This window comes from Thalassophryne amazonica, chromosome 20, assembly GCF_902500255.1.
Source record: "Thalassophryne amazonica chromosome 20, fThaAma1.1, whole genome shotgun sequence".
NCBI classification, from domain to species: Eukaryota; Metazoa; Chordata; class Actinopteri; order Batrachoidiformes; family Batrachoididae; genus Thalassophryne; species Thalassophryne amazonica.
The window spans coordinates 20,475,673-20,488,105 of record NC_047122.1 but is presented as its reverse complement, the minus strand read 5'-3'; the positions used below and the strand labels follow the sequence as shown (position 1 = coordinate 20,488,105).

At 38.1% G+C, this 12,433-nt stretch overlaps 1 protein-coding gene across 1 annotated transcript in view; it reads right to left on the bottom strand.

Moving 5' to 3' along the window:
- Window positions 1-12,433, bottom strand: part of LOC117502103 (major histocompatibility complex class I-related gene protein-like) — a 145,329-nt gene that overhangs the window by 62,465 nt on the left and 70,431 nt on the right. The window contains 2 exon segments of the mRNA XM_034161119.1: window positions 4,558-4,578; window positions 7,931-8,029. Of these exon segments, the coding sequence (XP_034017010.1) occupies window positions 4,558-4,578; window positions 7,931-8,029 (120 nt within the window).

The window sequence follows — 12,433 nt, the reverse complement described above, 5'->3', positions numbered from 1 at the left end:
AGCGGTTGCAATCTGAAGAAGCTATTACCGCCCTAAAAAATGATTTATGTCTGCAGGATTGGAATTCCATTTATACGGAGAACGATGCTAATTTAGCATATGTTAAATTTGAAAAGATATTTCTTGATGTATACAACAAAAATTGTCCAGTTCTACATTGCAGCTTAAATAGTAAGTATAATGTCCATCCATGGATAACAAAGGGACTGCAAAGGGCATGTAAGAAGAAAAATGTTATATAGAGAGTTCATCAGAAGTAAATCAAGAGAGGCTGAGATTAAATATAAATGCTATAAAAATAAATTAACAACCATTATGCGGAATTGTAAAAAAATTATACTATGGCAAAATTCTAAATTATAATCAAAATAATATAAAGGAAACATGGAAAATACTGAATAGTATTTTAAGAAATAAACCCAAATCAAAGAATTACCCATCTTACTTTACTTGTAACAATAAAGATGAATATGACATGAACCAAGTAGTGAATAGTTTTAATACATTTTATGTTAATGTTGGGCCAGATTTAGCACCTGACATTCCACATATTACATGGGAAAGCCAGCAATTAATTGAGAGAAATCCATATACTATGTTTCTTGGCCCAGTTGATGAAAGAGAAATTATTATGATAGTCAGCACATGTAAAAGTAAACTGATCATAATGATGTACATATGGCTTTAGTAAAGCAGATAATTCCAGAAATTGTTAAACCATTAGCATATATATTTAATAAATCATTTCAAACAGGAATTGTTCCAAATGGTATGAAAGTGGCAAAGGTGATACCTCTGTTTAAATCTGGTGACAAACATCTTTTTAATAACTACAGGCCTGTGTCTATATTGTCACAATTCTCTAAGATACTGGAAAAACTTTACAATAACAGACTGGATAGATTTATTGAACTTCACAACTTGCTTGATGACAGTCAATATGGGTTCAGAGCGAAAAGGTCCACAGCTTTGGCTTTGTGCAATGCAATCGAAGAGATTAATAAACATGTGGACCAAAGGGAATTAGTAATAGGTCTATTTGTTGACTTAAAAAAGGCTTTTGATACAATCAATCATAACATATTATTTAAAAAGTTGGAACTTTATGGGATTAGAGGAGTGGCTCTGAACTGGATTAAAAGTTATTTGCAAAACCGGAAGCAGTTTGTTAAAATCGGGGACTGCAATTCTACATACGTATCTGGCCACTGTTTGTGGGGTTCCCCAGGGCTCTGTGCTGGGACCAAAATTATTTATTTTATATATTAATGATTTATGTAAAGTTTCCAATGTGTTTAAAACAGTTCTCTTTGCTGATGACACAAACTTTTTTTGTTCTGGAGAGAATTTGCAGTGATTATTGTTTGAGTTGAGTGTCGAAATGATAAAGCTGAAGAGTTGGTTTGATGTCAACAAATTGTCATTAAATTGGTCAAAATCCAAAATGATGTTATTTGGAAATTATAAATTGGATGTACAAATACAGTTAAATATACTTGGGGTAAATCTAGATTGTGTCAAGGAAAATAAGTTTTTAGGTGTGATTATTGATGATTAAAATTAACTGGAGAGCTCATATAGAGCTCATCATATTCAAAAGAAAGTCTCTAAAAGTATTGCAATATTGAATAAGGCAAAGTACACTTTAGATGGTAAATCACTACATACTTTGTATTGTACATTGATTGCACCTTATTTGACATACTGTGCGGAAGTTTGGGGTAATAACTATAAAACTACTTTACAATCATTATTCATCCTTCAAAAAAGAGCATTAAGAATAATTCACAATTCAGGGTTTCAGGATCATACCAATCCGTTATTTATTAAATCAAAGATATTAAAACTTTATGATATGATTACATTTAAGACTGTTCAACTGATGCATAAAGCAAGAAATAAACAATTACCTCTCAGAATTCAAGAATATTTTACGTTGAGAGAGGGTAGGTATAATTTAAGGGGTACGTTTTATTTTAAAATTGCGGGCGCTAGGACGACTAGGCAGTGCTTTTGTGTTTCCATTTGTGGCCCAAAAAAAATGGAATAATTTACCAGAGAAACTTAAGCAATGTCCAGATATTAACCGGTTCAAACATTTATACAAACAAATGGTATTTCGTAGATATGTATTAGAATATTAGGGTTGAGTTGTGTTATATGTAGAGGCTGTTGTACTGGAACCTTCATTTTTTTTTTTTTTTTTTATGAGTTGTCTGGAGAAATATTTGACTTCTTTTATCTGTAACTAGGTGCTGCTGTGTTCAGATTGTGTTGGGTATAAATGTCTATGAACTTAGGAACTGTCTTTAGGCACCATGTATTTGATTTATTTTCTTATATTTCTTTTTGTTTTTTCTGTTATGAGTTTGGTCGTGAGTGAATTTCTGTTATGCTTGGGTGTCTAATAAATGATTATATATATATATATATATATATATATATATATATATATATATATATATATATATATATATTTTATAAATTTAAAAAAAAAACTTTTCATGTTGTCATTATGGGGTGTTGTGAATAGAATTATGAGGGGAAAAAAAATGAATTTTCTCCATTTTGGAATAAGGCTGTAAGATAACAAAATGTGGAAAAAGTGAAGTGCTGTGAATATTTTCTGGATGCACTGTACCAACATCTTCTAAGTGTCATTTGTCCACAAATTAAAGTGCTTCTATAATCTGAATGAACAAATTAGTTTTGGGACCTTAAGTGCATTTCAGCCATGAAACAAAATCAGAATTGTTCAAACTCACTGTTGCACATATTATTATGGAAGAAATGTTTAACCTAAATTACATTCTTAAAGCATTTATTTCACTTACTTTTACCAATTTTTTTTTCATAAAAACGTATAAAATTTAGTTTAAAACTCTATTTCAAAAATCATATCCTTTCGCCAAATAAATTGAATTAAACCTTAAAGTGGATATAACACCTAAAAAATTATGTAAAACTGATATAAATATCAAAAATATGCATACAGTATAGTAAGTTGAAAGTGGTTTTAATCATTATCACTGAGAAATAAAGTTTGTACAGCTTCTCAAAAGTGTGTTTCTTGGAAAGCGCACAGGCAGCGTACCATCAACGGTCATGTGATGCCGTGACGTCACAGCGTGTAGAGTCCCATCTTTGTCTATTCAATTGACAACAGGAACAGATAGACCTCAGCATGGACAGTGACGAGATCGAGAACTTTTCTGACTCCTCTTCAAGTGTGGATTATTTCTGTGAGGAAATCCAGACTGACTCGGATCCTGAGGATGTCACAGCAGTGATTTGACCCTACGGATTGGAGCCGTATCTTTCGGACGAACATTCAAACCAGGAGCATTCCGGCAGCGAAAATAATGCAGATGGTGCTTATGGTGGAGCCGAAGCAGAGGCAAGAGACGTGCCAATTCCGTTGGATTTTGAAAGGCTGCAGAATACGGAATGGTAAGCGAGGCTTGCTGCTGTTTATAACACTATAATTATAGCATTTTCGATTCTAGCGTCTGTTTACTGCCTTTGTTATTGTTCTGGAGCCGCGACAGTGTAGGTACTACTTGCGGACTACCGTCATCACCTTCGGGTTTTTGCTGTTTTCGAGTGCCTGGCATTGCATTCATCCGTGTTTAGTTACGTTATTTTCACGAAAGAATAGGAAATAAACAGCGAAAATTTCAAAAAAGATCGCCGAAAACAACAGTGAACATGCCGCCGCCGTGTTTACTACGTATTGCACTGATATTTTTACAAGTTCCTTGACCATTTCAAGATTATTGTGAACATATTATTTGGGGTTGACATTTTATGTGTTCCTGTGAGCGGTGCGAGAACATGGAGACGGTAGAGGAAAGTGTCTGCTGTCGGGAGCAAATGTGGGTGTGCGAGTGGAGGGAGCGGCAGCCTGACATTTCATGCATCGCACAACACCGCGGCTTTCGATCAATCTGCCTGGACTTGAAAAGGGTAAAACCTTTCGCCCTTGTGTTTGTGCAATATGCTGCGACACACTGGTCAGGCACATCGACAAACAAGTCCCCGAGAGCTGTGTTTAATCAAAGTTTCTGCCGCTAACAAAAAATGTGTAAACAACGGCCACCAAGCATGGTCTACAGGCAGTGACGTTTCAGGTTTGGTGCTTAGCGGGAAGCTGATCACGGGGCGTGCACATTTTCAGTGGCGGGATGTTCAAATGTTGTATATAACGGGAGAACTGCGTCCATTTTCCCAAAACGCTTAGGTTGACCGAATTATATAACCTTTGTTACATGTAATAAGACTATGTTGTCTTTAAGTGTCATATCCACTTTAAAGTCTGATGTTGATTGTTGTTTAAATGTGGATTTGTCGAGTTTGAGTCATGTTTTTAAATCCACATAAAGCGACTCACAGTGTTCATGCTCTTGTGGCGTCTGGATTCAGGTGCTGTGACACCTCAGAGCTGCTGTCAGCTGTAAGATCAGAAAAACAGTTGGCCTATTTATACTGAACAGCAGACAGCTGCAGCTACAAACCTTCAAAAATACAAATGAATAAACAAAAAAAATCTGCACTTACCAGGCAGAAGACGTTTAGCTCCTGAAACAAGAACACAATAAAAGTTAGAATATCTTTAGTTTTTTCTCCTGACTAACTTTTCCATCCGAGTTCATTTTTGTCTTCCTGTAAGATCTCTGAGAACATCATGCTGCTGCAGTCATCTGGAATCTTCATCCCGCAGATGTTTTACCACCAAACTTGGTAAGTGCAGCATGAAGGCCGACCCCAGAATTGGTTTGGTTTGGAAAAGGTAAAGGTCATTGGGTTCAAAGGTCAAAATTTAGTTTTCATTCCGAATTGCACCAATCGTGGCTCACATATGGAGGTGGGTCCTGGAATTGTTCAAGTGAGGTCAAATTTACCAAAGGTCAACCACTGGGTCAAAGGTCATGTCTGACTCCTCCCCAGCCCTTTTACTGATTTCTAACAATCTTCATATTCCAATGAAGGTTGAGCCTGAAACTGACCTTAAGGGCCCCATCCACAGACATCCCATAATAGACAGGTATTTTGGTCAGGTTACCTGGAGTGCTGAACTGCTCATCTTGGAAGGCTGAACGCACAGCAGTTGTTTTGCACGCTCCCTCAGAACAGACGAGCAGAAATCCAAAATTTTGCTGGAATTTTGGTAAGAATGTGTATTATTTTGGTTGATAACATTTAAAGAAGTTATGAAGTCATTGTAGCACACGTAAAAATAATGTATTCGGTATGAAGTCGACAGATTTATGACCAAAACCCAGAGCAGACTGTGGCATTGTGACAAGTCTGACATGGTTTGACATCGTCATTGAACTGATGACAGTGATGATTCATCTTTTTTCATGGTTTGCCATCAAAATCTATGTTGAAGTTGATGTAAATTTAGCTTGTTGTGACTGAGTTTGTCTGAAAAGACTTTGAACACTAGAGTCTGCCTGAAAGACTGATTTTGACAAACACAGTGAAATCAAGTAAATGACTTGATTTTAAGACAATGTCAATGATCAAAAACACATTGAAACACACTGGGAGCACCTGGAACGTGTTGCACCATATCGTCATATGGTGGTGGGGGTGGATTATTTTTTTTTTTTGTGGATTAAAGTCGCTAACCAGGACTCTTGGTGCGATCAAGAAACGAGGCTCGCCCGCCATGTCCCACTGGAGTTTTTATTCGTTCCTCATTAACGTGGCTTTTCCAAGGGGCAGCCAACTCTCAGACCCGGACTGCATCATTAATATCTGCCACTTCGCCAGTTCATCAACTGAAGTTAAAAATAAGGCAGTAGATATTTTGCCGGACCCGGCAAACTTACAGCTAGCGATATTTTGCCGGATCTCCCATCTGATTGGCTAATTCAAATGATGTCATTGGGACCAGAACCTGTGATGAAATCAGCTCTGGCAAATGCGTGCGGTGTTACCAGTATCACGTGGGCTCAACGACAAGCTGAAGTTATGGCCCCCCGTGTAAAAAAGGAAAGAAAAAAATATATCCTCCATGTGTGGTTTTTGTGGAACTTTACTGATTAAGCGCTTTTCTTCCAAGTGACTCGTTCTCTGCGGCTGCCACCGTCTGTTACCGGCTAGGTGTCGGTCCTCCAGGCTGCAGGTCCGACTGATAAAAAACCTCTCTCTCGCTCTCCGCTGGACTTGCTCCTGCTGCTCTTTCAGCTCGGTTCCGAATGTCCATGGCAATTATAAAACAATGACATCACACCGACTTAGTGGATTAGTTTTAATCAGATTCACCATCGCCAAAATACAACAGTAAAGAGAGTCACCTGCTCTACTTGGGGAAGGTCTGCCAATGTTCCCACGAAGACAGGGAGGAGAAGGACCGTGGCTCCTGGCTCATGGTCCCTTCCTCCGCGGTGCGACGCCATCCACGCTGACATTGCTGCTACTTTGAGTTGCGCAGAATGAAATGTTGCTTTGACAGTAAGAATATCATATTTTGTCCCCAAAAGACGTATGACACCACGTGCGCGCGCGTATGTGTGGTTAAATTTTCCAAATGATGGAAATCGTGGTAGAGAACATTAACCCATGAGTTAGTGGCTAGTTAAGACTGTCCCTTTTAGCTGAATAAACAATCCATAGCATAGTATGTGTTTTTACAGTACATGCACATCTCTGTGTTTGATGCATTAATTACTGTTTTGTTTTTATCAGTGTCCAACATCATTGACAGGTAGCATGTTTTCTTGGTTTGCATCGTTTTGTGCTTTGCATCGTTTCTCTATTTGCAGAACATTTGATTATGATGCATTTGCTTTTGTTTCTTGCAGCGCATTTTATTCATTCGCAATACGTTCTTCTTTTTGTAACTCGTTTAGACTTGTGTTTGAGTTTGTAAATCTGCATAGTTTCTGAACTTCCAGCTGTTTTCTCTTAACTGAGGATTTGGCCATTGCAGTGCATTTGGCCCTTGTCGGCCACTGTAGCATTGCATTACTTTTTTTTAAACAATATAACCACTAATTGTCTTGTCTGAACAAGAGCTGAACGTGGACTGATTTGATTGCCAAACCTGCTTTTTTTTAAAAATTAAGCCTGGATGAAAAAATTTCTTAATCAGTTTTTCTCACTTTCCTGTTACACTGAGGCTTGTAAACAATAAGCAGTTTGTAGTTTCCTCCTCCTTTCCTCTCCCCCTCACTCTCACCAAGCAAACAGAGCATTTTGGAAACACAGTGCCTTTAAACTGTAAAATAAACTGTAAATTTCTGAATGTATCAGCATCTACGGACACAGAAGGAAGGTTGGATTATTTAATGAAAGATTTTCATGAAGTTTTTTCCTTTCAGTCAGAGTGGAGAGAGACGCTGGCCACTCTGAGATACTTTCAGCGCTGTGGCTTCACAGAACACTAAAAGCGGATGACTGCTGATCTCTGCTGTTTGCAGCTGTTTTGGTTATGAAGAAAATGAGAAATATATTTCTTATTTCTTTAATTATTTGGGTGAAATTGCAAAATAAAGCAAAATTTCAGCCCTATAGGCTTGAAATGTGATCAAATTGGTACATTTTCAGCAACATTTCAGTTATTTTTTTGGAGAATCTGTGCTGGGCGGCACAGCCAATTTTGAACGCAAGAGCCGGGCGGAAATTTGCGGTATTGCAGCAAGGGCCCTGACCATGAGTGACAAAAACCTTTTTGTGTTATCATTCATATTCTCTGAAATACGGCCAAGAAATCAAAAATTCTACCAGGGTATGTAAACTTATGAACACAACTGTACTTGTCATTTTATTGATGCTCAAATGACATAAAATAATAGAGATGACATGAAGACTGTGAAGTTGCTAAAGCAGGAATTACAAACTGATCAGATGAACTCTGAAAAACAATCAAATCAAGTGTTGGAAACTGAAATGAGAAAATCTTTTGTATTTATTCACTCACCTTTCTTCTTGTAAACTATGAATCCAATGATTGCAGCCAGAACAACTGCAAGAACAGCCGCTGCAACAATGACGGGGACGAGGACATCACTGGGCGTCTCTGTTCAAAAAACAACAGCAACAAACACGTCCAGTTAGTGTGGAACTGGTTTCATGCTGGCCACCAAAATAAGAGTCCCAGATCAAACAGGATCATCTCTGACTTTGAACTGTAAATATGCATTTAACAGTTTGATTCTCAAGCAAATTAACTGAGACTGAAAAATCCAGAAGAAAAAAAATTCCACTGGATTTAATGAAAGAAAACGACAACAATCACACAATGACACACAAAGATCCATCTGATACAGAAGTGAAGACGTGCAGGACTGTGAGCAGGACTTCAGAGTGGATTGTCCTCCTCCAGCTTTCCGCCTCACCGCGGTTGGTCCTGATGATGTCTTTGTCCAATTTGGTGATGATTTTGTCCTTGACACCAGCCAGCTGAAATACACACTCGTACTTCCCCCAGTCTTCAGGTTTGACTGATGAAAGGTTCAGGTACACACTCATCTGGAAGGTTCCATCGTGGTTGGGGAGCAGCTCTCCGTGATCCATGTCCTCAAAAAGCTGTTGTCCTTCTTTTCTCCAGAATATGTCAGCTTTATCAGGATAGAAACCTGTAGCGTGACAGCAGACTGGAGAAGACGGAGACTTCTGGAGGAGAAACACTGAGGGGAGGTCTGGAGAGAGAGAGAGAGAGGTATCAAAATTTCGCAGCAGTGATCATCACCCTGCACAGTCTTATTAATCAGTATATTCACCAAAATACAGACAAAAGGAAAGTATTTCATTCTATTTGGTATGATGAGCTTTTTCAAAAGTTATTACAAAGTGGTTTCCTAAAGTATATGAAACAATCTAATCTGTTTGTTTGGAAAATAAATGTACAGTAAAACTTTATTACAAAAGGATTCACCCTCAACAATACTGAAATTAAACTCCTGCTCTTTGCAGATGACCTGCTACTGTCACCCACAGAACCAAGACTACAGCAGCACCTGGATTTGCATGAGAACAACTGTCAGAACTGGTTCCTCACAGCTAATCTGGCCAAAACCAAATACTAATCTACAGGGGTGCCGCCAGGGATTTTGGGCCCAATGAAAATAAATCTTATTGGGCCCTTTCGTAGCTAGCCGCTCGGTTAACGGAAAATTTTGTTACATAAAACCATGCATTTTAATGATATGTTTGACTATCATTGCCAAATTTGTGAAAACATGATTTGACAGGTATTTGGTAGAGGAAGCGCTGAAAATACAATGAAATTCATTTAAATTCAATTATTTGCTGCAAGACTGATACTCTAGACCACGGGTCTTCAACTCAAGACCTCAAGGGCCGGTGTCCTGCAACTTTTAGATGTGTCACTGCTTTAACCAGTGTTGTATAGTAACGAAGTAAAAATACTTCACTACTGTACTTAAGTATGTTTTGGGAGACTTTGTACTTGAGTTTTTTAAATTCAGCTTACTTTCACTTTTACTTTTACTTCACTACATTTCCGACCTTAATTGCATAATTCTACTCCGATACATTTTCTATGCACCATGCCGTTACTCGTTACAAAAAAAACAACACACACACACACACACACGAAAAAGTCGTGTTTTCACCCAGAGACACCACTGATTACTAGTGACTGCAATGAAGTCAGGCCGATTTGTCATGAGGCATGTCTGATAGGCTTTTTGCAGTTGCGCACTTGGGAGGTGTTTGTCAGGAAAATGATCATTTCTCTACATTGATTACAGACCTGCAGCGGGTCTGTAATCAACTTTTCTGCAGCGTTGCTTTGCTTTGAACCTTGATCAATTGAAGCAGTGATTCACAGTTTGAAGTAGTGCTTTGATCTATGATTCATGGATTTTATTTCGCTTTATCCTAATTTTTTTCCCGCTAAAACCCAGAAGAGCATATGTTTGTGAGTAATATTTAATATTTTTTGTTAAACCGACCTGTTACAGTCTTCTGAAACAGTTGATAGATGTATTTTATAACTTAAAAACGGGACCGAGGCTAACGCGTTAGCATGTCTATGGCGCTTTCAATGTTAAAGTTAGCATTAAGCTGTTCACATCAGCACGTTTGTGTTGATTTGTTTTCTGTATAATTAATGTCTCAGCGTTCGTTGTCGTAAAAGAGTCAAACTGTAATTTTTTTAATTTATTTTTATTCATATATTATAGCAACAACAATAATAGTCTACATAATAGACAATAATAGTCAATAATAATAGACTAATAATGTTACAATACAATTTTAGAGAAAGAGACAAAAAGAACCTAATGAAACAAAACAACAGAAAAGATAGAAATAAATAAATGTTTCCTGTGAACACCTAGTGAGTAGCCTACTCTCGTTTAGGTTTTGAAACCTTGTTTCTGAAGTGTTTTTGTGTGATGTGCACAATTTTCAGTATTTTGACTAATACTACCAGTCATTTACAAGCCTAGATAAACTTTAATATAAAAAAATCAGTCCGTGTTTGATTATTAACATTTACTTGTACTTTTACTTTCAGTACTTGAGTACATTTAGTTGTACATTACTTGTCATACTTAAGTACAATAAATACTAGATACTTTAAGACTTTTACTTGAGTAGCATTTCAATCAGTAACTTGAACTTCTACCAAAGTCATTTTTTTAATGGGCATCTGTACTTTTACTTAAGTGTGATTTTCCGGTACTTTATACAACACTGGCTTTAACACACCTGAGTCAGTTAATGAGGTCAGCAGCACTTTGGAGAACTTGACTGCATACTGAGGATGACACCAGCCCTTGAGGGCTGGAGTTGAAAACCCCTGCTCTAGACTGACATAAATACATATATGAGGCTGTATGGTTGTTGCTATTAAATCTTCTGATTTCCAGAAAATGTAACCATTTCTCTGTTTGGATTGAGAGCAGTCTGCATGCACTAGAAATGTGAAGTGACATTCCACACCCCCAGAGCTAGCCCCTGCCACCCGAGTCTGGTCCACCGAGGACTTCAACTTTCACTGCCGCCCATGGCACAGTGCACCCGACACCAGCCTGTTCCTACTGGAGTCCCAAACTACTGACCAAACATTACATTTCAGTGATAGCTGATGCTTTTGAACCACAAAAATTGTTCTGAAACACAGCCTATAATTTTTTTTAATTTCATTATCATTCTTATTTAAAGGTTTTTCTCCATAATAATTGATTACTTCAACACACACAGCTGCTCACCTCATTTCTTAGGGGCACTTGGACTTGTTCATGTGGGGTGGGGGGGTGCGGGACTGACAGACGTGCTGCTGCTCCTGACGTGTCTGTTCAGAACGTGTCATGTTTTGAGCAGAGCAGCTTGGTAAATGTTTGCCTATATTGATTATTTAACTATAACAACAGCATAATGTATACATCCAGAGTTTTCTTCAGAAATATGAGCTAATATGAGGAGAAAAGTGAGTTATCTTATACACTATGGACAAAGTAAGGAACTGACAACAGGCTAACATTCCAGAACTTTCCATCACAGACCCACCTTGTCTATGAAAGAACTAGGTGATATACCATGGACCATTCGCTTCTTTCTTATGTCTGAGCTTATTTTCTTTTCTTTTGTTGCTTCCTGGCCTCTGAGGTATCCTGCCTCCTCATCTTTCGCTCGCTGTCTATGAAAAGTTTTAGCAGCTGTTTGACGGAGCAGGTGGACTGAACCACTTTCTGCAAATACGGGGGGACAGTGTTGAGAAATGTTTCCAAAACAAATAAATGTAGTGTTACCAATACATTGTGATGTGTGATTCTAAGTTTATTACTGAGTGTCACATTGTTTTGTCAGTATTATAATTGTATTAGGGGCCTCTCTGTGCCCCTGTCAATCATGGGCCCCTAGAACGCTCCTCCTTATTCTCCCCTTTTCAAATGCTAACCTAAAGTTCAGTGCCTTGGGAAGCTTTGATCTGACAGTGAATTACTGAAGCACAAAGCACGAAGAGCTCTTTATGCAATCAGAGGGTGTTTGGGTGTAAATAATCTGTTTTATTATATGACTACGACAGTACTCACACTATGATTGGCTGATTTCCGGTCTGATATTTTAAATAAATGGTAAATGGACTGCATTTATATAGCGCTTTTCCATCTGAATCAGACGCTCAAAGCACTTCACAAATAATGCCTCACATTCACCCTGATGGCAGGGTGCTGCCATACAACGTGCTCACTACACACCGGGAGCAATAGGGGATTAAAGACCTTGCCCAAGGGCCCTTAGTGACTTTCCAGTCAGAACCCAGGATCTTCTGGTCTCAAGCCCAATGCCTTAACCACTAGACCATCATCTCCCCCAATATGGGATATTTTCCCATATCAGTCCATTACCATGACAATCAATTCAGATTGCGTAGCAGATTTGCGAATTTACAGTTTTCATGGTGCAAAATAAAACAAAAAGCGAACAAAGAAATTATGAGCGATGAAGA